Source organism: Guyanagaster necrorhizus (genome assembly GCF_019112545.1).
Source record: "Guyanagaster necrorhizus MCA 3950 unplaced genomic scaffold BT62scaffold_3, whole genome shotgun sequence".
In the NCBI taxonomy this organism is placed as follows: domain Eukaryota; kingdom Fungi; phylum Basidiomycota; class Agaricomycetes; order Agaricales; family Physalacriaceae; genus Guyanagaster; species Guyanagaster necrorhizus.
The window spans coordinates 1,146,606-1,171,390 of record NW_025064882.1 but is presented as its reverse complement, the minus strand read 5'-3'; the positions used below and the strand labels follow the sequence as shown (position 1 = coordinate 1,171,390).

Sequence of the window (24,785 nt, the reverse complement as noted above, 5' to 3'; positions counted from 1 at the left end):
CAAAGACTATTCACTAGTATCATGCTGCTTTCTAGAGGTTTTTCAGACTTTGTAGTAACCTAATTATGGCAGAGATATGCAATACCGCTCTGATTGACACATGGAAGCTTCTCACCTTTGAGGCGCAAACTTGGTCCTGAAGGAGCTTGTATTTGCACTTTCCGTGCCTCCATATAAGTTTATCGAGGAGACTCAATATCTCTCTTAAGCGCTTGGGAGTCTTTGACGGCTGTGATACGATCAATAAACAGAACAAAAGATACAGCTGACAGTATCATACTCGGATTTCAGTTCCTCGATCAGTGAAGGTGGGTGTTGTAGGGGGGCCCCACTTCGAAGTCTTGAACATGAAAGCACTTGACAGTCCATACTGTCGAGGGAAAATGTATTTTGACAGATGGCGGGCTTTTTCTTGCTGTTGTCGTGGATGGTAGTCAGGCACCTCAACACCATTCAGCTGGTCGACGACGGAATAGCCGGGTATGAGCCTATTGAGAATGTCTGATTATATTCAGTCCTTCGTAACTTCTGGGGAGTGAAATGACAAACGATTCGGCTGAAATCCGCATATTATCTGATTCGTATGGGGTATGGTTGCAGGCCTCCCAAAGAATAGCCTAGAGCGAACAAAAACAACATCTGCGGGACTCGCCCTATATTTTGTCAGTCGGAAGGTATATTTAGGATGAATGACGCGTACGTCATGGTCTTCAACGTGGTGCTGGGATCAGTCCACTGACGCGATCCATGAGTGGAATCTGTTCTTTGCAGCTTAGTGGCTCTTTCGCCAAGGTCAGAAGTTTTGGACAAATGCTTTCCAAGCGACGATGTTCCAGGATTTATGCGCGGACAAGGAGGCGGTAAGTTGATTAGAAGCTCCCCCGTCATTTGGCAAAAACAATTATTGGGCAAAGAGATAAATATAGCTGTATCTGTCAGCAGATGCATCATTGCATCCTCACCAATCCTATATGAAGAATCAGTTTAGTAGCAAGTTTAATGTAATGAGAGATAAAACCCGCCGTGCCAAGAGTACTCTCCACTCCTCACTCTGCAACGCCATGACGATAGTGTTGATGCTATTATTTTCAGCTCCTGGACGTATCATTCCATGATTGTCACGAGGAACTACTTCGTTATCCTATGAAAACGCGTAAAAAGGTAGCGCGATGTTTGAACAACCCGGTAGACGGACACGATAATAGTATCCTAACGTTATGATATTTGCAGAGGATTTTTTCTGGAAGATAACTTTCTGAGCTTGGCGTATAGTCTCAAAAGAATCTGAGTTATACAGTATCGCTAGGATGGCTGAGTGATGCTCACCTCGGTTATATCAGCCCTAGGTACTGCGACCTTCAAGTTCTGACGCGATGACAACACGCGACATTGGTTGATAGCAACAAAAGACTCTTTTATGAGGTGTATGTATCGCATAGAGTCGTCCGAAGTCACCAGAGACCAATCCGGAATCGCATCGCTGTTCAAAACATCGCTAAGGTAGTTGTGCAATGTCTTGATATCAGAGTAATAGCTTTGAAGTATTGATGAAGATATCGTAGATGTTGCCGCTGTTTCCATGGCCTGGAACTGGAAATTGCAGGGAAGCGCAGAGGACCTGCAGCGCTCAGCGGCTGGACCTATGCCTCAACGTTCATGTGCGAGTGGCAGGGGTGATGCCGGCCCGGCCGTAGCGACATTGCCGTTTCGCTGAGAGGAAAAACATGCGAACAGAAAGATTTTTTCCCATCGCCGTGCCTGTGAAATATTTAAGTATATTATGAAAAGTGGTGCTTGTCGCCAATTGCAACATGTTCTGGCTGAAAATGAGGCCATTGAATAAAATACAGCGCGGTGAAATGTTATTTAACATAAATAAACAGTAGTAAATGGCCACGAAAGGGCACACCTTCTGAACACTACGACGCTCTACGACGCGATGGATCCTCTAATACCTATTGATGAAGCCATGGTACACGATATTCGCTCAACCATTCGACACTGTACCGAGCGCGGCCTCCTTGCTTCAGCGAAATGGTCAGTTGGTGCGTTCTCGTTGTGTATATATCCAAAAGCACGGCTCATGCATATATCAAGGCTATCGGAGATGTTCATGTCGATTCCATCTGCAAAGCGAACACATAATCGACCCCCACCGCCGCCTGTTGATGATCTGGAGCAAACAGAGCAGGACCACATTGCTTCAGCAAGACAGTCGATGAGTGACAAGCAGTTTCAGCGCGCTGCTTACATTGTACGAGACTGCAGGAGCGATAAGGCTCGGTATTATAACTTGTATTGTCAGTATATAGTGCGTGTGTTCATTGATAAAAGGACGCGCTAGTTGATGTGTGTCCGGCAGAGCCAAGAAAGGCTAGCTCTGGACGAGTGGTACAGGCTCAGCGGTACGTGGCCTGCGACGTGTTCTTCCAAGTCTAACGTTACCGAAGATAAGAAGGAGCAGCCTACGTTGCCTGTGAACAACGAGATACCCGTATTACTTGAAGACGTCGCGCACTCAACGGAGCCTTGGCTCATGTTCATGTAAGCCTGTACTTAATAAGCGATTTTCGTATGTTGATTGAGAATCAGTGAGGCATTATTTCTCTCCCGAATGTCACGTAAAGAGGAGGCAATAATGACGCTGTTGAATGTTGTCGCGAACAAACCTTGGATATGGGCTGCCTGGTGTCTTTTGGGAGATTGTATCGATTCCGAAAAAGAGGTCTGTGGTCACTCAAATTCTTTTGCTTTATGGCTGACGACTGGTAGTATAATGATGTCTTGGCTCGGATGACACTACCACCAAATCACCCCGTGGTTTACATGTTTCGGGTGAAGATGCTCAATGACCTCCACTTGGCCTCAATGCAAGTCCAAATATGCGACCACCTCCTCAGTCTCGATTTTTTCCCGGCAAGCTTATGGGTAATGTCTATGAAAAGCCGTGGATATGCTTGCCTATCAAGCGTCACCTTTTACGGCCCGATGGTCATTGCCAAGGTCCTGAATTCATCAGAGTATAGGGATGCACAGGCGCAGTTCGAGCGTATCCTTTCCCTAGAACCCGACCGACTTGAAGACATCGACTTCTTCTCTGACATTCTTTATGTGATGGACAACAAGGAGAAGCTCTCATTTTATGCTCAAAAGTTTCAGGAAAAGGACAAGAATCGGCCGGAGGTGTGTTGCTTCATTGGTGCGTTCGTTCGATATTGCGACTATGCTGCTTCTTGACGGAGTATGTGAAGGCAATGCGTATTCGATCCGTACAGAGCATGAGAATGCAGTTAAGTATTTCCGGCGCGCTACCTACCTGGATCGGACTTATTATCACGCGTGGACGTCAATGGGCCATGAGTATCTCGTGATGGGTAATACTCATGCTGCGATCGAGGCATATCGCCGGACATTAGGTTCGCGGAGAGTTTGTTTTACTTCTTGGGCTTATAAAGTTTTCTGTAGATATCACCAAGAAGGACTATCGCGCTTGGGCCGGGATGGGACAGGCATACAGAGTGCTGGGTATGTATAACTATTCTCTATATTATTATGAACGAGCTTCAGCGTTGAGGTGTGTCTTCGTCTTGATGCAACCTGTTACTCGTGACACTATCTATTCTACTAGGCCTAATGATGTGACGATATGGGATGGGCTAGGGTCCTGCTACGAAGACACGGAAAGGTATATCTCTGGACATTCTTCTATATCCTGATCCTCATACCCTTGCATCATCAGAATCCAGGAGGCTATCTCCGCCTACAGCCGTGCACTCAAGATTGGCATCAACCAGTCCCTCCCAGGCATAAACTGGAAGCTCGGCTCTATATTTCGTTCCATGGATGTCTGGCTTGCTGCGGAACAGCATTTCCGGGCAGTGGTTCAGATTGGTGAGGCAGCGGAAGGTGAGGTTAATCTAATTTGCTCATCTATTGCTTCTCATCCTTGGTCGGACTAGGTCGTCTGAACAATTCAGAGCCCTATTTGGGGTCCTTGTTGGCCTTGTCGGAGCGTAATATTCGTTTTACTTCTGGAAATTTGGCTGAGGCGAAGGAGTATCTGGAGCGAGTGGCGGAGAGTCATACAGAGTTGGCGGGCAGGGCTGCTACGATGCTGAAAGCTGTAAGAACGAAACTGGCCGTCCAGAAAGTGAAAACGTAGGTTACAGCGACTATCCTGTTCTCTCTATACCTTTTCTCGTGGCCAACATTAAGTGACGGACCTCTTATTTACCTTAGCTTGTATATACGGAGCGGAGTTGATCAATCTTTCAACTACTCACCCTGAAAGTACCGTTAACGACAGAATGCCTACATCTTTGGCTCGAAAATACCAGACTATGAGCACAGCAACTTAGCAGCGTCAAGGGTCGACTGCGCCCTTAATAACAATAAGAACCAAGGCGATGAGAACTGAGATAGCTATGAGATTGCGAGAGACGTCTCAGGTCCTTTCGACGGCAACAGATCAAAGGTTCAAGAATCAACACCATTCGGCCCGACTTCCGCATTGTTGTTGTTATCGTTTCACATTCTGTATCGACATCTAAAATAAACGAACTTTGTAAGTCTATTTCGTTGTGTCTAATGTAGTTGTAAACTCTTAACTGTTGGTCGTGTGGAAACCACCGTCTCACCTGAGGGCAAGGGCTCTGCGATCCTCGCAGTTCACAGGAAGTCCCCAGATATGATATATGTTCTGACACCCTACTTTCAGTCGATCATGCCGCTCAGGATTGGATATGGTCCGCATTGATTCTTGCTCTGTACTTCGATTCTTCTTCAATCGTACTCTGCTTTAGTTCGAGAGCATTTCTCTTCTCCCCTACTACAATACGCCCAAGCAGACCAGAATAAGACCTTCACTCTTGTCGAATGTCCAAGTTAAATCTCAATTATGCCTTTTGCGAACCTCAAAGCTAATTTTATCCATCTAGGCGGAACCGGACAGTTGATCTCGCGCCTCACAAACGATGAGATTGATGTTGCGATGTGGGTCTATATTCGAGACCGACACTGCATGACTTGGATTGATTAGAAGCTTTCTGTATCCAGTGCACTCACAGATCCGCTTATCTCTGGCATCGCTAACGGATCCAAGGCCTACAAGTTGGTGGGCAGCTATGTCACGACACCCTTGAACTGGTAACTGTCTACCATTGCGTCGCAGGCGTTTCCTCCATGACGTCTTGCTGTAGGGCCGTCATTACAGGAACTGGATCCAAGTATAACTCGATTGCTGATCTCAAAGACACGACGATAGGAATCTCACGACAAGGAAGGTCAATCTTTGTGCCAAATTCCATTTGCTTCTAGTGTCCTCTAACGCGGTAACCTCAGCGGAAGCCAGACCATGGCGTACGTAATGGCCCTACAACAGGACTGGCCTTCGGAAGACCTTCAATTCAAGAGTAGGGATTCTGATGTCTTGTCTTGACTTATTAATAAGCATCCGACATTAACTCTACGCAGTCAACAACGACATCCATGGACTCATCAAATCCGTCAACGATGGATCAACCAGCGCTTTCATGTGGGAATGGTTTACCACGAAGCCGTTCGTCGATGCGAAGGAATGTCGTTTTGTAAGCGCCTTTTTACCGGTCATCGGTCAAAACATTGATATCACCTAGATTGGCTCGGTGCCGACGCCCTGGCCTTCCTGGTTGATTGCAGCTCGACCGACCACCCCTTCTGGCGATCTGCGGGAGTTTTTGACATCGCTGTCCACCTATGTCAAGACTTTTGATTCCCCCGACAGCCGTGCAAGCCGTAATGTGGAATTTATCAAGACTCACTTCGGGTACTCAGAAAAAGATATATTGGCAAGTTCTCTCCTGGCGTCTGTACCACATGTACCGACTTTCGGATTCAGGCGTGGTTGAAAACCGTCGGTTATCCCGATGATTGCTTAACGATCCAAACTAAGGTCATAACTGACACCCTAAGGTTGTATACGTTACCAGTCATGATTGAAAAGCTAACAGGATATGGACAGCGTCCTTCAAAAGGCCGGAGTGGTCGAGGGGGAGTTTGAAGTCGGACAATTTGTCGACACCGACGTTGTAACCTTAGTGTAACGCGCCAGATCCAGAAGTAAAGGAGAAGTTTTTCATAATAATATAACTGTATTATGCACTTGTGTAGTTCGTGTGATACATTGATGATCTTTGAAAACAGGGAGCTGAAAATACATTTGCGACATCAGAACATGAACAACAGAATGAAAGACCAAGGAAGGAGACAATATAGTTAGGACAAGCCCGCAACGGCAGGGGATACGATACTTTCGATCACTTCCTCGGGGTCTGTCGTCGTCGTCGACTTTGATTTCAACTTTGGCTCTCGCTCTCGTGTCAAGAAGCCTGGAACATAAGCAAAATCAGATTCCCAGCGGCGCCACGACAGTATACCGACCGACCTTTCAACTTTTGTCGCTCGACTTTGGCGCGTGCTTTATCTATCGCATTAAGACGCGCGATCTCGGCGTCGGCTTTGGGTCCGTCTGAACAAGGAAGAGAGTTGGACAACGTTAGGAAGACTTGATTCAGAATACTGGCCTTCTGGGTTCTTCTTCTTCACGTCTTCCAGAACCCTGATAGCTCTCTCGCTATATCCTTGTTCACCCAATGCCTTCCCCTTTCGAAAGAGGGCTTTATAATTCTTCTCGTTTTTTGCGAGCGCCTGAGAAGAGCGGTCAACGGCTGTACGAAACTACTACGACGTACAGACCTTGTCTGCGGTCTCGATCGTACGTTTCCAGTTCTGTTGAGAGAAGTGGCACGCCGACATGTTGCCATAAATCTTGCTTATAATCTCATCGATCTACGACCAAAATCAGCACGAGCGGGTGGCGAAGAATCGGGAACGGCGACCTCGGATAGTTTCTTGTCAGAATTTTCCGCTTCCTCTCGAGAAGGATTGACCGACATGCCAGGAATGGCGTTCCTAGAACAGTCTGTCAGCGAGATATCAACATAAATGTCAAAGACTGAACACACTTGTCGAGCCCTTGAAGATACATTAAAGCCTTCATGCCATCAGCGCCGCCGAATTCATCTTGGAGATAGAATAAAATACCATGTAATATGCGGTCAATGCTAAGGGTAAGAAACTCAAGTCAGCAACAGTGCGAACAAGTCACAAAGAAATACACACCTGCTTTATAGTCCCTATTCTTGAAGGCCTGATCGCCCGTCTCCTTGTGCTGCTTTCCCGTTTCTAATTTATCGGTGGTAGAAGACATCGCCGGGCTATTTTACGTCTTTCACGTCGAACGCAGTATGCCAAAGGCAGAATCGAGTAGTAATACCAAGAAAAGCGGGCAATGTGGTGGCGGCAGTGGCACTTTATGAGTTTACATCTGTTTGCTAAAGACGGCATCGAACGGATCGCTCCTTTCACTGACCACCAAAATGTCGTTGTTCGCAAATGTTCTAGGGTTCTCCCTCTTCGGCCTTGCCGCCAGGTTTGGCCAACTTGGAATTCAGAAACGAAATTTGTTTGATAGTGCGTCAATATTGCTTCAATTCGACATACACCTCTCATAGCGACCAATACAGACATGACCGGGCATGCCGTGTCAATGGGTGCTTGGGGAGCCTTTGGATACCTTGCGTGGAGATGGGACCAGAAATCTAGTGGTATCATTGCGCAGAAGAAATTAGAGCTGGCAGAACGTCGACAAGCTCGACAAGAGCTTGCGGAAGACTTCGCTGCGACGCAGATACCGAGCGGTAGTGAGCACTGAACAGACCGGGTCATCAGCAGACCTGTACGCCGGTCTCCTGACCATCTTTCTCACTAAATTCATTGCTAATTTTTATCACTCAGATACCATCGTTCTGCGGAATAGAAATTATTTGAGATGCTGTCTACCTATTGAAATGAAATAGTACTACCGTATATCTAAGTCCAAAAACCATCCTAGTCTCCCCTAGGCAGACTCTCAGATCAAGACACCAGTCTTTACTCTTTGCTCGCCATGTTTATCATGCTGTTTCTGTTTCTCCCTGGATAAGTCCCCACGTAGTGCATCGCGATGCACTTCAACTGTCACAAAGGCAGTCAACTCACCCACTAAAGAGTACCTCAACTATTGTTTCCGCCTTGGATATAGACGCGCGTATTGTCCGACGAATTAATGAATATCGTTATCCCATCAACTAAGAAATGCGGAAGCGTGCTTTCTATGATAGTCCCTGGAATCATTGCAGCGTTCTTTTGTACAAAGGCTCGGCTGCCGTTACCTACCAACTTTTCCGCAAGTAGTTTAGCTCTGTGAATTCAATAAGCCTCGAGGCGGCTTGGATCAAGGAACACCAATAAAACAAACACGGCTTTGTCTAAATAGTGCGCTCCCAAACTTTGTACCGGTTCCGAACTTGACAGTCCCGAGTAGGCTTGAGACGGAACGAAAAACACGCGTTCGACATCCGCAACATGGAAATATCAGTATATTGATTGACAAGACCAAGAGTAGACCTCGTGTGTCAACAAGAAAATCGCGAGCATTGATATCTGAACAAAGATTATTGAGAAGCGGATGAATGGAACCAGTGCAGTCAGTCGACATCTATATATCTGTAATCGAAAAAGCCAGCAGAAAAATAAGTGATTACTAATAATACATACAGCAGACAGAAGAAGAAGAAGCGGGTTCGGGGTTGTCGCAGTAAAATGAAGCATCAGATAAAGGGAATGATAAAAGACGCTGTAAGCGTACGAGTGCAGAGCACTAGATATTGTACATGCCCGCAGTGCCTGGCGAGCAGTCCAGGAATAACAGATGGCCAAGAGGAAGGAGAATGATTGAAATGAGAGTGTGTGATTGACAAATTGATATTTGGTTCAGAGTGCAAAGAGCGATGGAAGCACCATACGTGTGGGCTTTTCGGAGCGCCGATAGGATACTGAAAGAGTGGTGTGACGGCAGTGGCAATGATATGCGAAGCCAACATGCTAATATGAGTATTGTTACAACTGTTCCAACGGAATTATGGTGACAGGCCGATAGGCGGCGGACCAACGATCAGGAAGAGGGTAATGGGAAGGTGTCAACAGGAGGATTCCGACAGCAATTTTGAGAAAGAGACGGGAGATGGGATGAGATGGAAAAAACAATTGAGCAACGAGAGACAAAGATGATCGAGTGGTAATGTGATAAAACGAGAGTTGATTTGTTGAGCCAATAGTAGGACGGCTGTAACTGCGTAGTTGCGAGAAATAGATGGTTGCAATAATATTGAGGGGGATGTTCCAACTGTGTATGGTCTTGGATAACCGAAGAGCCTGACGAGAGACTAGGCACATTTGTTAGATATAGCATAATGCGAGATAGAATCTCTTACCGTCCAGAAACCGAGAATGGATTCCCCTAGACGAGATTTCATCTCAATTGAAAGGCGCTACCCAGCCCAGTTTCGCAATCTTCTTCAACATCTGCGTCATGTCCTTGATCAAAACGTGACACTACGCTATCCTCGGGCACAGCAAGACTTCCAAACGATATCCGTCTCGAAGGCGCAAGACCCAATCGTCGTACCCGACGAAGGGTAGGAGTCTTCTTCACCGTGCTAGGACCCATGTACATAGAGTCGACTTGCATTTGATGATCGTCCGGAGGGGGAATATGGAGATGAGGAAGCTCGTCACCAAAAATACTGGGATTTCGCTGGAGATTCGCGCGCTGAGCTGGCCGTTGTGACGTTGATTGCCTTCCGCTGCCAAGACTGACACTAGACGATGACCGGTCACCATCCGTCTTGCCATGACCAGAATCCTTCTGCTCCCTGCACTTCTTTGCGCCCTTGACCTTGATTTCGGGAGTAGGGATAGATGAGGATGGTTGCAAAAGGGGCGATGATGATGTAACAATATTCTTTGTCCTCGCCTTCTTAACATGTCTACTCCTCTTTTTCTCCTCTTCATCGGAAGAAGGATATGAGGTCGCATCAGTGGGTGTTTCCATTCCGAGAAGACCGAGGTCATTAGCGACCCTCGCTCGATTACTTTCTCTAAGTTCTTGCGCCGCAGCACCGAAAGACGGGGCACGCTTAATCGACTGTCGTACGGGCGCAGGCGTTGCGGTTTGTATGAAAGCAGCATGGTCGTTAACGGAGGCTGAGGGCCCACAAAGTGATTCTGATCGACGAACACGCTGGACGCGTGGATCCGCAGCGGAAACCATGGAAGAAGGCAGTAGCTGATGATATGACAGTTTGGCATCGGCACTACTCAAGGACTCGTTGGAGGTCATTGACGAAAGTGTGGACCCAGAGCGCTTATGATGTGAGCACGAGGAGGAAATGGTAGTGAGAGTAGTGAGGGTCGAGGTACTGGGTGTAGATGGGCTAAGGAGGGACGGAAGGTGACCGGGACGGGGCGGTGAAGCTGAACGGCGCTGAGAAAGGTGGTTAGCTGCTCGCGTCCGCGAATACGGATGATAAGACGTGGTCGGTGAGACAAAGCAATCTGACGTTCGCTGAAGACGGTTGGATAAGCTAAACACAAGAAATTCAATACAGACAAGGCAAAGGTAGGGTTGAACACAGACCGCGTAATATTGTCATGCTCATCTTGATCTTCGGAGATAGACCCATAGAGAAAGTCCATACTGGACTGCCGGTATACAGGACGGCGGGGCTTCCTTCCAACTGCAGGAAGGTCGGGTTCCCCACCACGAAAGAAATAATCATCATTCTCATCCACATATACCTTGGCGTCTTCTCTCGCGCGTGTACGAGCAATCTCAATGAGTTTTACGCGAGTTGCACGAAGAGAAAATGGCCAGTCATTAGGCCCCTTAGCCTGGGCAACGCCTCGGGCAATCTTATCGAGGAGATTAGAAGGAGGGATAGGGCCATTAAAAGGAGTGACTAGATGTGAAGGAAGAGCATCTAGGGTCTGCAGATACAATGAGCGGGACACATGATAACGAAGACGAGGACGCACCCGTGACAGCAATAAAATATGGTCAGCTTTCCAGTCAGCAGCCTCTACATCGTCTCCAAAATCTTGATTTGAGCTATTCCAGCTGTCTGAGCTCTTTCTATTGTTTGATTTGATGAACCAGGATGAACAGTTTGGGGAGCCGCAAGCGGAGGAACGTGGAGTCCTAGGGGTAGAAGAAGCAGAGTCAGTAGAAAGAAGAGATGAGCGACGACGAGGGAGCGGAGGCTGGGGCAGGACGATGGCGAGAGGGGAGACGCGATTTGGGCGCCGCGACATGCTGCTGGTGAAAGACAAGGCCAAAAGGGGGGAACGTGTTGGCTCTGTTTTTAAACTCAGCTTGTCAGCATTCCTTCCAAGGAAATTGGAACTCCGCTGCTGATGTAATGTCAGATCTCAAGATTTGGCGCTTGACATGCATCCTCCTCGAGTCACTCGGCTACGAAAACGTGTTGATCAGTGTGATCAGTGAAATGTTGATGTTGATCACTCGCAGCACCCGTGCACCCTTGTACCTCGTTCGTTTCCTGGTTGCCCTTGCGACCTGATCTTCATCTCGTTATTGAACAAAAGTACATACCATCAATTAACCCTTCTTCCTCACCATACTCTTCGTTGGCAGACGTCCCGTCCCAACTCGCGATCACTGCCCTTACATATACTTTGCGCGCCTCATGATTCTCATCTCTCCTGTAACAGCTCAGGATATTCTTCGCAGACCTGTCGCACCGGAAATTTCATTCAACAGGATTTCGGATGCACCCAACTTCTACTCTCCTGCTACACCTTCGGCTTCCATGTAGAAAGTCATCTGCTGTGAGACCCTGCCCGCTTTTGTTATCAATATTTCTTCGTTCTAGGGAATCGTCTTTTAACCGCTTCATGGCGTTTGTACGCCCTTGATGCGACTACAGTCGTCACGGTATATCCCCCTAAATGTTGCAATTGTAGTAAGAATGCTCAAGCGTCCTTGGTCACCGGTCTGGATGTGCATGGATCCTGACACTGAGGGGAAACGGTATGATTTGCACAACGGTGATAAGTCGTAATTCTGTGGCGCCCGCCTGATGATCAAATTTCATTGTACTAGTCTTTTTGACCCTGCGTCCGCGCGATGGCCTCACGGCGATCGGCGGCGCTGGAACATTCTGTGATATTAAATTTCATGCGCAAACTTTTGTCCAATGAGACGACCGTGAAATTTGTCGACGACCTTACAAAATTTAGCATAACAAATGCCGTTACGTAGACGCCAATAGGACATTCGATTACTTGTGATTGCCCCATTGAACATGGTGGTGCATGACCCTGAAGTCTTTCAGACATTTAGGAGGACTACAGCCAGTGCTCGAGAATCAGAACCGCATCGTGATCTCTGGCTAATAATTACAATATTTATCTTTATGACCGTTACGAGGAACGGTATGAATGGATAGAGGAGGATGCTGGTCTATGACCGAACGCTGGTTCCTACCTTCCATCGTTAGAAAGGAAGGCATTGTGGAACCCTTAGTGAGTGACACCGAGTCCGGTTCCACTGCAGAGCCCGACTATGTTCTAAGACCGATGACCAGAGTCTAAGCAGTCAAAAAAACTCATTGACATTGAGAGCGACACAGATTCATAGAACAACAGACAGGTCTTGTTGCTGCACATCGTGGGATGGTCCGTGCATCGGCCCGTGCCTCTGATTGGCTAGCATCACGCTCACGTGGCAGTTGAAGTTGCAACCGCGACGCGATTCTTCTTCGTCTCTTCCCCCCACCACCAACCACCTCGCGTTCCAAGAGCCTGCAGTATCAGCATGACTTCCATAGCCTCAGTCACCCGTCAAATTGCGGCTCTCGACATCAACAAGAAAACCACCGCAACGAAACCGACCGTACTGTCAAAACAACCAAGCCAAACGAACGTGGCTAAACTATTAACTAAATTCGCCGCGCCGAACCCATCTACTAACTCCGCAAAACCGAAACCCATAACGCACTCTGCCTTGCGAAACATGACGGCAGAGAAACCGGCAACACCTGAGATTGACATTGGGAGTTATGATGGTGGATTGGAACTCGAGAATGAGAAGAGAGGAGAGGCTGTATCCGGAGATGCTGCGAGGGAGCTGGCATTAGATTCCAGTGTGGCACGGTGCGTTTTTGTGGTAGCATTGAGCAAGTTCTCTCTCACACACTGCCAGGAACTCGCCCACTCGAGAATGGACACTAAACTCTTTCGACATGGGCCGCCCTCTCGGGAAAGGCAAATTCGGTCGTGTCTACATGGTTCGCACCAAAGCCGAACCACACTACATCATCGCCCTCAAGACCCTCTACAAGTCCGAAATTGTTCAAGGACGTGTCGAGAAGCAGATCCGCCGGGAGATTGAAATTCAGCAGAACCTACGGCATCCCAATGTCTTGCGTCTCTATGGCTATTTCCATGACGAGAAACGTATATTTTTAATGCTCGAGTTTGCCGGAAAGGGAGAACTTTATCGGCAACTGAGCAAGCACGGCCGCTTCAGTGAGAAGAGAAGCTCACGGTACATCGATCAGATGGCGGACGCGTTGATGTACTTGCATGGCAAACATGTCATCCATCGGGACATCAAGCCTGAGAACCTCCTCTTGGGCTTGAATGGGGAGTTGAAAATCGCGGACTTTGGGTGGAGTGTACATGCTCCAGGAAATCGACGCAAGACAATGTGTGGAACACTGGACTATCTTCCCCCAGAGATGGTCGAGAGCAAGGACCATAACGAACGGGTAGACCATTGGGCATTGGGTGTACTGACCTACGAATTCTTGAACGGTAACCCGCCGTTCGAGGACCAGAGTAGCGTGAACAGTCAGTATTATTGCGCCTTGCTTAATCTGATCTAAAATCATTCGTGCAGATACCTATCGACGGATAGCCAACGTCGACCTTCGTTTCCCGCCTGGCATGTCACCGGAAGCACGAGACCTTATTGCGAGAGTATGTCGGCCTGGTATACATCAGCATAAGGAAATCTAATGAGAATTTTGAAGCTTCTTCAACATGACCCACAGAAGCGACTCCCTCTGGTGGACGTGCTTCGGCACCCTTGGGTCGTCAAGTATAGACCCAAGGGTAGCACGAGGGGCAGTGGGCTGGGTCAGAATTGATTGTACACGTTTCATGTACTAATATATTTAGGGTATTGTTACTGGCCTATCACAGAAATCTGTCAATTTTACACGCTTATACCGTTCATGACAAGAAAAGTCCAACCTTACGAGGCTATGCTGTTTGATAATGATGACGGTATCCATTAAAGTGTCTTGGACCCCTTTATGGTGTCTAGTATGTCAGGGTCGTTTCTGCACTAGAAGGTATTAAGGCGTAGGGAATCTATACGTAGGTATCATAACTATATATAATGGATCATTCGAACCATTGATGATGCCATTACCTATGCGTGAAAGTGGGTCGGCTAATTTTCCAACCCTTACAGCTTGAAACGTTTTAACTGAGAAGCGCTCGCCAAGACTCAGTACAAGTAAATGATTTTGTATTGTACGCAGGACCCTTTCAAGACATATATGGATTGCGCACGGGATAGCGACATAGTGACGAAGAAAATTCAAACCGATGGGACATATACAGAAAATGGACTGGGAATTACAGATATTCACGAAAAAAGAGATAGTGCACCGTACGGTCAGCCTCTCATAGCAACCTTCCTGGTCAAGGCCCTCAAACGCTCCGCGTTCTTCCGCCTTCTCTCCACATCCACATCCACGCTGGTATTTGCCCGCATGAGGGCGGCGTTGGCCCTGGGTGCCACGGTATAATTGCCCAATTCACTCTGAGGTACCATGACAGCATTTTTGCGTATTCGGCCTTTCTCTGACTCTTTAGCGCGGGCCAAGATAGCACCCAGTTTCTCTCCGCCAAACCTGGCCCCGTTCGCGTCTCCGTCATCTCGGGCAACAGGAACGACTCTGTCCCTGTAAGACGCAGATCTCTTAATGATTGGCCGCGACCACGTTGAGACGAGTTCGCTAGCGATGCGCGCTATATCTGGAGTTACACGCTTGCATTTCGTGTAGAACACGACGATTCTGCCAAGTCCAGACTCTTTGAGCACGGCCGAATCGATAAATTCCATTTTCTTGAGGATGGAGAAGAACTCGCGTTGAATGTTTAGCGCGGGAAGAGAGCGGTCTGGGAGAGGTTCTAGCCAGCGTTTTACACCTTCTAGAAGATTGTTGTCGATCATAGACTGGGCAAGGGAAGCTCTGCACAGATGTTAAGTGATGGTCTCACATATGATGATCGCGTTGCCCACTTTCGCAGAGTGTCCATGGCCTCAGGAAGCAGCCGTAGCTTCGCCGTAGCCGGTATTTTGTCATGATTGGAGCGTATATCTTCGTCAGCGGCATTATTCATTGATTCTCGCAACCGGGCTACTTCGTCATCAGCAAAACTATCGAGAACCTCGTCATTGTTCTTTCGCTTTTTGGGGCGGGATGATTTTTTCGGCTTGAGTATAGCATCAAATTGCATGTCGAGTCTGATCTTGCTTGCTGTACGGAAATTATAACCACGTGTCAGATACGGTATAGCAACGACGCACCTTGCTCTGGCGGGAGGTCATTCAAGTCTTCCTCCGTGTATGTAGGTTCCTTCTTCTTCGTTCCCCGCTTCCTCTTTGAGCCAACCTCTTCCTGACCGTCGCTGGATTTCTTTTTCTTGATGATCTTCCGTTTCTTGGGCTTTTCCTGATGGCCATAGTCATCTTCAGAGTCGGGACCAGAGGATTCATAATCATCCCTGCGATGTTTTCCTTGCAACTGTTTATGGACTACCTCTGGAGGAGCAAGAGAAATCAGGATTATTATACGTTGAGATGTTGTGCCAACAGCTAACCTTCCTCTTCATCGGAAGAAAGCTCCGAGTCAGAACCACCAAAGATATCACGCGCGAGCTTTTCTTTTGTCTGAAAAAGAGTTAGCGGGGTAAGATGGAAAGATATTACGGACACTTACTGCGGCCATGCTGGAAGAGAAAGGACAAGATTGTGTACAACTTACCACGCCACTGAGAAGCTTACGTGATTAACGTGTGCTGCTAATTTTGGAGTGTGCCTGATTTGGAATAGCATTCCCGCATTTGTTTTCAAGGATGGTTAACGATGAAACAGTCAAGTACTCAACCAAAAACTACGATGATGCTCCTTACTTAGCGCTTCGTTCAGTCCACCTTCTGCTGCTCCCCCTTACACTTTCTATTCCCACTCTCGCTCTCCCCCCCCCCTATATTATATTCCCTCTCTCTTCCTTCTCATTGCCCTGCTCAGCCACCATACAGTGCAATTAAAAAAAGAGTCCTCTTTTGACTTCCTTCGTGCCGCCGTATACGATGGCTCTCGCTTATGGTCCGACTCCCATACGCCCTATCTCGCATCTCGCGGCGCCAGAGTCTGCCTCTAGGTATCCACAACATCTGCTCAGACATGTGGGTTCGTTTCCGGGCACTCCATCATCTGTATCTGTTTCGGAACGTCCGACGAGTCGCCTTGAACGTACTTCGACCGTCACCGGCGTCTCGACAAGTTTCAGGCCCAATCGGCCACTACCGTCGTTACCCAGGACCAACAGCGTTACCGGGTCGAGCGCAGCTCCTACTGCCATGACGATATCCACCACCCGCCCTCCGAGTCCTCCAAAGAAGAGTGCGCTCAAACCCCCAGTATCACGCCGCTCTCACGTTGTCTCTGTGAATATGCCCCAACGGAAGACTTCCGTTGCTAGTATTGTTAACCATCTAAGCATATTGCCTAGACTCTTGTCGTTTCTTCCCTGGGCCGACTTTCTCTCCCTTTCTCAAACGTGCCGTTCCGTGAGGAACGTTTGGAAGGAAAACGACTTGCGGGATCTTGTCTTGTCGAGATATGTCGAGGGCTATGGTGCTTGTCTAAAACTACGATCCCCATCGCGGGAAGGTATGAGAGAGGTTCCCGTGACATTGCATGATCTCGACCTACTCTGTAAGTTGCCTTTTCCATTACGGTTTACACTCTTGACTTATATCTCGTAGTAATCTCGCAACGTACTGCCCTCCATATATATCCCACCACTGCACTCTCGACTCTGTCTTCTCACCACCTTTCAGATGCCGAAATTTTACAGAATCGGAAACTGGCAAAGTTAACCCACACCCATTCCCGCTTCGTGCTTCTGCTCCAGTCACTCGCACACAACTCCTCATTACCCCCGCCTTTAGAACGGGCACCAGAATTCGATCCGATCTTCCCTGAAGATGATACCCAGCCACAGGGGCCTTTGCTTCTACAGCGAGTTTCTTTGCTGGATGGAAGCGGGGCAGGACCTGTACGGGAGCTTGTGTTCCCTGCGCCTCTATCATGTCCAGATCCGAAGTATCATTCGGTTTCCGCTGGCGCTGTACTGCGAGATCGCCACAGACATACACGCAGTCTGACGGGCACTGAGTCTGACATACGGTCCCGTCAAACTCCGAAAAGTACGGGACTGGAAGGCACCATCAGACCCGATCCTTTTGCATCATTGCACTCAATGAAAAGGAAGAATCGGCGTTCCATATTTGGCAGGAGTTCGACTAATCCACCTCCGCCACCCGCCGATCCCAGAGACCTTAAATATTATTCGACGGGCTGGAGACAGTCATTACTTAACGCCTCTTTTGCCCACAGCGCAAAACGTGCTTCGACCGCGAATAACTTCCCGGTTTCAGAGGGATGGGTATCAGACGATGACTTGGGATTTAATCGGCCACATCGGAGGTTCGATTCGTCAAAATTTAATGGAAGCAGTCATTCTTTCAGCAGCACCTCCGGATCAGCGTCAGGGTATGGAGGGTTTCCGTTATCCCAGAGCGAAAGGCACAGCTCCCCATCACCACCTTTAACGCCTGTCACGGTGCCATCTTCCTCGTTCCCCCACGATCTCCTGCTTGCCACGTCGCGCGTCCGTGCTCCCATTTTACGTGTTTATGTTCCGTGTGCTGAGTTGTCGGACGGTCCAGAGTTCTTGGACAAGGATTATTTCCTCACCGTAACCGATGGTGGTTCCAGCATCCAGAAATGCGAAGATCAGCTTTTTGAAGCCGGTCTATGGGAACATATGAGCACAGGAGATGTTGTTTGTAATCTGGGGTATGTTCCTTTCGCAGAAAATGCACCAGGAGACGAAGATAGTCCTGTAGAAGAAATCTTGTCTGGCCGGGAGTTCTCCAGAAGACGCAGTCGGTCTGATAAGTTCAAGGAGACTCGTACATGGTTAGTGTTCAACGGAGACTGCCTCGTTCCCTTTTGTCTTCCTGAAGATTTGTTACCTATTGATGACCCGATATCTTTGCCGTCGCCTTTTTATTATGATCACCTCTTACCTGCTACTCCTCTTGCGCTGCATCCTCAGCGATCGCTTTTACTTTCTGGTAATATCAGGATGGTCCTTCGACAACTCCCATCTTCCGGCTTTGAAGAAGCACCCCAACTGCTTCTTGTTCATGCTCAAACCGAAGTCCTGAGCCCTCATTCCAGGGGCGGTGTTGCAGTTGCAAAGAAGTGGATTTGGATCGCGAGAGTCTGGAGGGGCGGTTATCATCTCGATGCCGCCGGGAAGAACGGCACCGGAAGTGGCTTCGGCGTTACTATGGGAATCGGCTGGAAAGGTGAATGGATCATTGAAGGAGAAGGAACCAAAGAAGGTCGCCAAGCGCTGTTGGACTGCCTTAAAGGTGAAGGTACAACGGATAGGGAGTTTGAGTTCCTCCGGGAGAAGAGTGGCGGCGGAAGGATTTGGCTCAGGTGCGACGATTTCTTATGTATATCTGTGCTGATTTATGAATTACGCTTAAGAATGCTCCAATCTTCCTCGGTACAATTGTACCCATCAAACTCGGATTCCTTCTCGTCTTCTTCTACACAAACAGCTTTTCCGCCCCGTGTGTGATCATATCTACCTTTAGATGGTCTTTGAATGATCTACTTTACCTTTGTGCATGGGACTTAAAACACTCTAACGTCGTTATATTTCGTTTCAAAAATTCCGCATCCCGGACAATTGTCATTACATGCGTTTATACTTACATTACTAACTCATTTCATTCGTGTATAATGTACTATACATGCTATGTGACATTGTATATATGTACTTTCGTGATAGTAATACGTTAAGTTAAATATCTCCGTACTTGTATCGCATAATTGTGATTTCGAGTCGTGATGAGACAGTTCATATGACACAAGCCCAAAGCATCTCGGCCGGCACAATTTCAAGTTCCGACGGAATTTTTCCGCATCACCTGCAACGTTGCGCACTGCTCTTGCTCACCAACCACCACTTCCTTGTGAAACCAACATATCGATTCTGGCATCTTTTGTATCTAGTATCCCCGTGCCGCCTTCACCATTTCGTCAACCCACTCCCCCCATCTCCAATATTCCATCTTCTGTCCTGGCAGAGGATTCATGCTTCGTCCTCCAATTAGTCCTTCCAGACAAAAAAATCTGTTTAAGAATTCGTTTCTCGCTTCCGTGAGTATATTCATTGAATGTCATAGCTAGAATTCTTTACCTGGCCGTGGCTTATAGCGCTAAACATCCTTGTCCAATATGGCCAATGTAGTAAATATTCGACGTGACGTCGACGACAAATTCTATCGCTACCGGTCTGTGCTTTACTTCCTTGCTAGGAGCCCAACAGGCTCATCCTAAAGTCTTAGCATGCCCCTTCTCAACACAAAGATCGAGGGTAAAGGCAACGGTATTAAGACGGTCGTCCCCAATATGGCTGACGTCGCACGCGCTCTCAGTCGTCCTCCTACCTATACCACTAAGTTCTTTGGTTGTGAACTAGGTGCCCAGACCTCCTTTGATGAAAAGAATGACCGGTACATCGTCAACGGCGCTCATGATGCCAACCGTCTCCGCGAGCTCTTGGACGTCTTCATTGAAAAGTTCGTCTTATGCAAATCGTGCAAGAATCCCGAGACGGAACTCGTCATTCTCAAGGCAGGCCGGTCCGAGGATATCATCCGAGACTGCAAGGCTTGCGGAGAACGTACTGGTGTCGACATGCGTCACAAGCTGACCACCTTTATCCTCAAGAACCCTCCGGTCAAGGTCAAGAAGGGTAAAAAGAGGACCAATAATGGTGATGCCGCAGGAGGCGTGGGAGGAGGAGGTGGTGATGTCACGCCGGAGAATGGCGATGTCGAAGCCGCTCCCGATGGCGCCGAAAGTGATGACGAGTTGACAAAGAAGATTAAAGCAGAAGCCAAAGTGCTGAATGCCGATACCGCGCTATCCAAAGAGGATTGGTCTGCTGATACCTCTCCCGAAGCTGTGAAGCAGCGTATCAAAGCGCTCGAGGGAGGTATGGCGGGAGTAGCCCTTGGAGGGGACGACGAAGGTAGTGACGATGACGCAAACAGCCCTTACGCTTTGCTCGGGAAATGGATTGAAGAGAACAGGGATACGGATGATCCAAAGGCCTTTTCGGTCTCGATTTATAGGAAGGCTGAAGAATTTGGTATCGAGAAGAAGCATAAGACCATTGTTGTGCTTGTTCAGGCACTGTTCACCACCGATGTCCTCTCCGAGGTCAAGAAATACACGCCGTTGTTTGTCAAGGTAATTGCTTTTTTCAGCTTATCCATTTCACATGCTCATACAGTACGCAGATGATCACCTCCGAGAAACATCAAAAATCCTTGTTGGGCGGCATTGAGCGTCTCGTTGGCCTTACCTACCCGAACCTTCTACCCGCTGTCCCAAAGATCTTAATGGCGCTTTATCAAGCTGACGTTCTTGATGAGGAGGTTGTCACCCAATGGGGTACACACGTGAGTAAAAAGTATGTCAATAAAGAGACCAGCAAGACCGTCAGGAAGGCGAGCGAACCTTTCTTGAAGGTGAGATATTCGACCTTGTGTATATTGAAACTCTAATCTTAATTTGTCATACAGTGGCTCGAGGAAGCCGACGATGATGACGATGACGATGACGAGTAAATTTCTCAAAGGTTCTCTATCTTCGTATGGACTTCTCTGCTATTGTTGCATGTATGGTAATTTTCTGATTATGCCAACCATCTTTTACGCTCTACTGGATACGGCTCAATGAGCACCGTTACTTATCTGATGGATCTTAAACGTGATCACAGCCCTTGCTATTGTTTATTGTAAAAAGGGGTAGGGCCGCCTCCTTAGACTCCTTGTTTTCATTCAGCGACTTTGCACCCACTCCACCCCAAGGTAATGTGAGTTCCTGTGCTGCTAAGCGACGCCAGCTGAAAGATCGCACAGCTGGGTACAAAGCACAGCAGTCTGCTACCGCTGCGTATGACTGATATCGCTATGGTGAGCTTTTACTATCCGATTTTCGCTCGGATGACTCATTGGCTCAAGGCTTCGTTAAAGTTATCCAACGAATATGACATCTACGTGGCGCAGTTCGGCCATCCTCTTCTCCGCGGGGCCAAACATTGGTCCATCGTGGTCATGACGGATCCAAACAAGCTGACCGGAATCGCGTATCAGATCAGCGGCGGTACGGAGACGTATGAAGTCAAGCCCCCTGAAGGTATAGACTTGTTCGACACGCCGACATACATGGGCCGTGTCAAGGTGGGGAAAGTCGCGAGAACACTGGTATATGGCGATAACGGGGGGGGGTCACTCGGTTTCATACTGACGAGGACGCCCGTCGTGTTGGGAAATGTGCATTGGAATTGTCAGAACTGGGTTGCGGAAGGTCTCAAGCGGCTGAAGGATGCTCATCATTCGATTGATGATGATTGTTTGGAAAGTTTGCAGCGGAGGCTTAGTTCGGTCGGAAGAGAAAGCCGAGATTGACTGCTGAATAAAATAAGCCCATCTTTGATTTGTTTTACAAAGCTGGCTACTTATGCTTTCGAGGGAATAAAGTGCGTATCTCGCAGAGTTTCAATGTGATGGTGGTAATTGCAATGTCTTGTTCTTCTCTGTAACCGATGGTCGTTGATTCATGGCTTGGCGCAGTTTCATGCTTCAAGGTCCCGCAAAGATCCGGAGTCTTATAAAAGAGGTACCACATCGTATAATTTAATGCAATACTAGATCGCTTTGTTCTCTGCCCCTACCATCATTCCATCAGTGGAGACGTGAGCACTGGATTTTTTTTTTTTTTTCAACTGTCAACACTGTACCTTATTCAAGGTCCAGTTCGGCCTTGTTTTTTTTTAGAAAACCGAAGCAATAAACGAGAGACCCTTGTAATTCCATGCTAGCCCGTTGTTCCGAGCCAGTCTCTTTACCATCGATATTGTCAAGCATCGCCTGGTACAACGTCACAGACTACAGGTGTATCTGAAATATATATAAGGAACCTCGGGAAACAGCTCAGGTCAAACTCAAACATCACCCCTCGTCTACATCGTTTACCGGCGGAAATATCGGTATCTGTGGGTCTTTTTGGTGGAGCTGTACAGAGCAAATTTCAGGCTTGACGTTGATGCATTTTTCCTCAGGTGATAAATCGAATATTCCGTGACTTTTCCAGTTTTCTGCAATCCTCATCTGGTATATTGTTTTTTTGCCTTGATATTCGAAGATTATATTCTCATGTTTTATAGGCGTTTTCTAGCATGGCTGATTACGACGATCTTTATGTGGCGCACTACGGTCATCCCAGTCTTCCTGGTGCTAAGCACTGGGCAATTGTGGTCATGACGAAGCCTCAGCAGCTGACTGGAATCGCCTACCAGATCAGCGGTTCTGCTTATACGTACAAAGTGAAAGACGCAGAGGAGATCAGTTTGCTGCATTCAAATACATACCTAGGACGAGTCAGAGTCGGCAAGATACCCAGGGGATGGGAGCATGGGAGCGGGGACAGGACTTTGCATGCCATCCTGACGAGGACCCAAGTTGTCAGAGGGAACTTGCAATGGCACTGTCAACATTGGGTTGTCGCGGCCCTCGCACAGTTGAGAAAGGCCGGATATGCCGTTGATGATCTTTCTTTGCAAGATCTACAGCAGAAGCTTCACACTGTACGGAGGGAGGATCAGTCGTAGGTCGTCGCAGGATCAGGACCAGTCTATACTTTTCATAACATTTTATACCTGCACGCTATCTAATACTTAATCGTCGTCTATAGGACATCATATATTATTTACTCACCAAGGCCCCGCGGAAGCAAATGTACGGGTACCTTGGTTGCAATTTATCGGTGAACATAGATATATCGACTTTGGCGTCAGATTCGGGCCGACTGTCGAATAATATAGTATGTTCCAATTGATAGAAGGAGTACGGGCCCGGCGAGGTCGTTGGCTACAGATTTTTTCTGTTGTGACAACCCTGCAGTCCAAGTGGAAGCGACGGTGGCGGTGACGCACGGCCACAGCATGGACGACAAAGTGTCAGGATGCTCACAGCAGGCTGTTGTCGAATTTCGTGATTCTATAGCTCAATTTTCCTGCAAAATCGAGTCCCCGAGTCCGGTTCCCGTCCTTCGTCGGTCGTCTCGTAGACCTGTCCCACGGCGGTCTTATACTGACCCCACGTCCAAGGAAGAACCATTCCTGCACTTTGATCAAAGTCTCGACGAGAAAGATCATGTCCGCAACAGATTGTCCACTTCGCCGCCAAAAAAGAAGCTGAAACGGGGTGTTGCACCCCCAGAGACTTACGCACACCTAAATCTCCTCCCAGACCATCTTCAGCTACATCTTGATAGTGTGTAGATCTTTTTTCAGCCTCTTTCATACCATCATCTAACCTTTCTCGAGTTGTCTTCTGCGGCATCAAGTACGTTTGGACGACCGGAACGACTTGATGTGAACCTTACGGACCTCCTTCACAGTCCAGGCCAGAAGTCGGCCGAGATTGGGCATCATTTTGGACATCCGACAAACCACTTCTGGACTGGTCTACATGCAGGAGGTTCGTGAGCCTCAACTTTTTGTGTACGAAAATTGAGTGCTTCTCTTAGGGTTAACATCCTCTAAGCTCCCTCCTACCGAGGATTACACATTACCCGAACTATACAACATTGGACTAGTAAGAATGCATACCCTATGCAGCAGCTAGTGGAAAAAAATTTACATAATATCCGTTACAGACGAACCTTGTCGACAGACCAACAGCCGAGGTATGTACCTTGTTACTGTACAAGCTCAATATCCATGTCTACTGACTGTCATCTCACAGCAAAGCGAGCTGTCGAATGCGGAAATGCGCGCAGCCGTTCCCGCATTTCTGGCCAAGATTGCTCGATACCGGCCCCGCATTGTCTGCTTCGTTGGATTAAGTATCGCAAGTACGGTCCAATATTGTGCCCTTCCGGTGACTTGTCAATTTTCTTCCCTTGCTTCGTATGTTCATCTTCTATCAGAAGAAGAACAGAGCCGCAAAACTAACGCCGGGTCTAATGTGCTTCAAACTGGTCTACCCGAAACAAGGTTCATCCTGTCATCTCAACCTAAATGAAACACTAAAGGCCGTAGCAGAAGACACGAAGGATGTAACCTCTGTTTCCGAGACCTTATTTTTTGCCATGCCTAGCACTTCTGCGAGGGTGACTCAGTACCAGGTGCGTGGCCGTTCTTTACGTCGTTCTTGACGAGTCGAACCTTCCATTTTCAGGCGAACGAAAAGATTGAAATTTTCGCTGATCTGAAAAGATGCCTATGCCAAGTCAAAACGTCGAGTTTGGAATCTGGTTGTATGGTCGCAATCGAGCCGAAATAGTTTTCCACAAACGAACCCTGGAACTGGCTTCTGCTTCCTAGACTCCGTTGACAAGTCGCTCAATATATTTCACATGTGGTCGTTACCATTAGAATGAT

General features: G+C 47.9%; 13 protein-coding genes across 13 annotated transcripts; 10 read left to right on the top strand and 3 right to left on the bottom strand.

Annotated features, from left to right (window-relative positions):
- The first annotated feature begins 1,906 nt into the window (after nucleotides 1-1,906).
- On the top strand, nucleotides 1,907-4,312 carry BT62DRAFT_960954 (TPR-like protein). Its single transcript, XM_043188577.1, has 11 exons — nucleotides 1,907-2,045; nucleotides 2,098-2,311; nucleotides 2,363-2,405; nucleotides 2,451-2,544; nucleotides 2,593-2,725; nucleotides 2,773-3,199; nucleotides 3,252-3,416; nucleotides 3,466-3,574; nucleotides 3,629-3,685; nucleotides 3,740-3,906; nucleotides 3,960-4,312. Exons 1-11 carry the CDS (start codon nucleotides 2,035-2,037, stop codon nucleotides 4,160-4,162), a joined length of 1,623 nt encoding a protein of 540 aa, XP_043044737.1. The 5' UTR covers nucleotides 1,907-2,034; the 3' UTR covers nucleotides 4,163-4,312.
- A 207-nt stretch (nucleotides 4,313-4,519) lies between these two features.
- On the top strand, nucleotides 4,520-6,155 carry BT62DRAFT_990857 (periplasmic binding protein-like II). Its single transcript, XM_043190255.1, has 11 exons — nucleotides 4,520-4,564; nucleotides 4,718-4,745; nucleotides 4,803-4,883; nucleotides 4,938-4,992; nucleotides 5,056-5,145; nucleotides 5,199-5,282; nucleotides 5,341-5,411; nucleotides 5,473-5,585; nucleotides 5,634-5,825; nucleotides 5,876-5,949; nucleotides 5,999-6,155. Exons 2-11 carry the CDS (start codon nucleotides 4,724-4,726, stop codon nucleotides 6,078-6,080), a joined length of 864 nt encoding a protein of 287 aa, XP_043044736.1. The 5' UTR covers nucleotides 4,520-4,564; nucleotides 4,718-4,723; the 3' UTR covers nucleotides 6,081-6,155.
- Nucleotides 6,086-7,301, bottom strand: BT62DRAFT_926888 (uncharacterized protein). The gene is made up of 8 exons (XM_043185137.1): nucleotides 7,159-7,301; nucleotides 7,081-7,100; nucleotides 7,002-7,030; nucleotides 6,876-6,948; nucleotides 6,733-6,825; nucleotides 6,561-6,684; nucleotides 6,422-6,505; nucleotides 6,086-6,365 (listed from the first exon to the last, which is right to left on the bottom strand). Exons 1-8 carry the CDS (start codon nucleotides 7,244-7,246, stop codon nucleotides 6,253-6,255), a joined length of 624 nt encoding a protein of 207 aa, XP_043044735.1. The 5' UTR covers nucleotides 7,247-7,301; the 3' UTR covers nucleotides 6,086-6,252.
- A 114-nt stretch (nucleotides 7,302-7,415) lies between these two features.
- On the top strand, nucleotides 7,416-8,002 carry BT62DRAFT_960948 (uncharacterized protein; the record flags this gene model as incomplete). The annotated part of the gene is made up of 3 exons (XM_043188576.1): nucleotides 7,416-7,509; nucleotides 7,563-7,774; nucleotides 7,834-8,002. The coding sequence occupies 2 exons, from the start codon at nucleotides 7,416-7,418 to the stop codon at nucleotides 7,748-7,750; spliced, it is 282 nt and encodes a 93-aa protein (XP_043044734.1). The 3' UTR covers nucleotides 7,751-7,774; nucleotides 7,834-8,002.
- Nucleotides 8,003-8,976: 974 nt separating this feature from the next.
- Nucleotides 8,977-11,229, bottom strand: BT62DRAFT_1071817 (uncharacterized protein; the record flags this gene model as incomplete). Its single annotated transcript, XM_043178808.1, has 5 exons — nucleotides 8,977-9,291; nucleotides 9,351-9,376; nucleotides 9,412-10,502; nucleotides 10,556-10,905; nucleotides 10,954-11,229. The coding sequence occupies 5 exons, from the start codon at nucleotides 11,227-11,229 to the stop codon at nucleotides 8,977-8,979; spliced, it is 2,058 nt and encodes a 685-aa protein (XP_043044733.1).
- A 136-nt stretch (nucleotides 11,230-11,365) lies between these two features.
- BT62DRAFT_1071816 (uncharacterized protein) lies at nucleotides 11,366-11,999 on the top strand (the record flags this gene model as incomplete). The annotated part of the gene is made up of 5 exons (XM_043178807.1): nucleotides 11,366-11,399; nucleotides 11,447-11,522; nucleotides 11,573-11,749; nucleotides 11,811-11,841; nucleotides 11,865-11,999. The coding sequence occupies 5 exons, from the start codon at nucleotides 11,366-11,368 to the stop codon at nucleotides 11,997-11,999; spliced, it is 453 nt and encodes a 150-aa protein (XP_043044732.1).
- A 522-nt stretch (nucleotides 12,000-12,521) lies between these two features.
- On the top strand, nucleotides 12,522-14,185 carry BT62DRAFT_926885 (kinase-like protein). Its single transcript, XM_043185136.1, has 4 exons — nucleotides 12,522-13,092; nucleotides 13,142-13,791; nucleotides 13,841-13,920; nucleotides 13,974-14,185. The coding sequence occupies exons 1-4, from the start codon at nucleotides 12,755-12,757 to the stop codon at nucleotides 14,088-14,090; spliced, it is 1,185 nt and encodes a 394-aa protein (XP_043044731.1). The 5' UTR covers nucleotides 12,522-12,754; the 3' UTR covers nucleotides 14,091-14,185.
- Nucleotides 14,186-14,489: 304 nt separating this feature from the next.
- Nucleotides 14,490-15,990, bottom strand: BT62DRAFT_926882 (transcription factor iws1). Its single transcript, XM_043185135.1, has 5 exons — nucleotides 15,957-15,990; nucleotides 15,838-15,907; nucleotides 15,545-15,778; nucleotides 15,257-15,494; nucleotides 14,490-15,206 (listed from the first exon to the last, which is right to left on the bottom strand). Exons 1-5 carry the CDS (start codon nucleotides 15,963-15,965, stop codon nucleotides 14,627-14,629), a joined length of 1,131 nt encoding a protein of 376 aa, XP_043044730.1. The 5' UTR covers nucleotides 15,966-15,990; the 3' UTR covers nucleotides 14,490-14,626.
- A 339-nt stretch (nucleotides 15,991-16,329) lies between these two features.
- BT62DRAFT_1000474 (uncharacterized protein) lies at nucleotides 16,330-18,902 on the top strand (the record flags this gene model as incomplete). The annotated part of the gene is made up of 2 exons (XM_043176647.1): nucleotides 16,330-16,957; nucleotides 17,008-18,902. 2 exons carry the CDS (start codon nucleotides 16,330-16,332, stop codon nucleotides 18,900-18,902), a joined length of 2,523 nt encoding a protein of 840 aa, XP_043044729.1.
- Nucleotides 18,903-19,564: 662 nt separating this feature from the next.
- BT62DRAFT_882976 (uncharacterized protein) lies at nucleotides 19,565-20,964 on the top strand (the record flags this gene model as incomplete). The annotated part of the gene is made up of 4 exons (XM_043182727.1): nucleotides 19,565-19,620; nucleotides 19,675-20,584; nucleotides 20,635-20,865; nucleotides 20,920-20,964. The coding sequence occupies 4 exons, from the start codon at nucleotides 19,565-19,567 to the stop codon at nucleotides 20,962-20,964; spliced, it is 1,242 nt and encodes a 413-aa protein (XP_043044728.1).
- Nucleotides 20,965-21,104: 140 nt separating this feature from the next.
- On the top strand, nucleotides 21,105-22,091 carry BT62DRAFT_407959 (uncharacterized protein). Its single transcript, XM_043180812.1, has 4 exons — nucleotides 21,105-21,207; nucleotides 21,259-21,312; nucleotides 21,373-21,911; nucleotides 21,973-22,091. Exons 2-3 carry the CDS (start codon nucleotides 21,295-21,297, stop codon nucleotides 21,805-21,807), a joined length of 453 nt encoding a protein of 150 aa, XP_043044727.1. The 5' UTR covers nucleotides 21,105-21,207; nucleotides 21,259-21,294; the 3' UTR covers nucleotides 21,808-21,911; nucleotides 21,973-22,091.
- Nucleotides 22,092-22,577: 486 nt separating this feature from the next.
- Nucleotides 22,578-23,009, top strand: BT62DRAFT_1000472 (uncharacterized protein; the record flags this gene model as incomplete). The annotated part of the gene is made up of 1 exon (XM_043176646.1): nucleotides 22,578-23,009. The coding sequence occupies one exon, from the start codon at nucleotides 22,578-22,580 to the stop codon at nucleotides 23,007-23,009; it is 432 nt and encodes a 143-aa protein (XP_043044726.1).
- Nucleotides 23,010-23,176: 167 nt separating this feature from the next.
- BT62DRAFT_408070 (DNA glycosylase) lies at nucleotides 23,177-24,722 on the top strand. The gene is made up of 10 exons (XM_043180813.1): nucleotides 23,177-23,451; nucleotides 23,512-23,673; nucleotides 23,727-23,745; nucleotides 23,801-23,880; nucleotides 23,930-23,997; nucleotides 24,059-24,088; nucleotides 24,148-24,282; nucleotides 24,332-24,398; nucleotides 24,447-24,529; nucleotides 24,583-24,722. The coding sequence occupies exons 1-10, from the start codon at nucleotides 23,343-23,345 to the stop codon at nucleotides 24,685-24,687; spliced, it is 858 nt and encodes a 285-aa protein (XP_043044725.1). The 5' UTR covers nucleotides 23,177-23,342; the 3' UTR covers nucleotides 24,688-24,722.
- The last annotated feature ends 63 nt before the right edge of the window (nucleotides 24,723-24,785 follow it).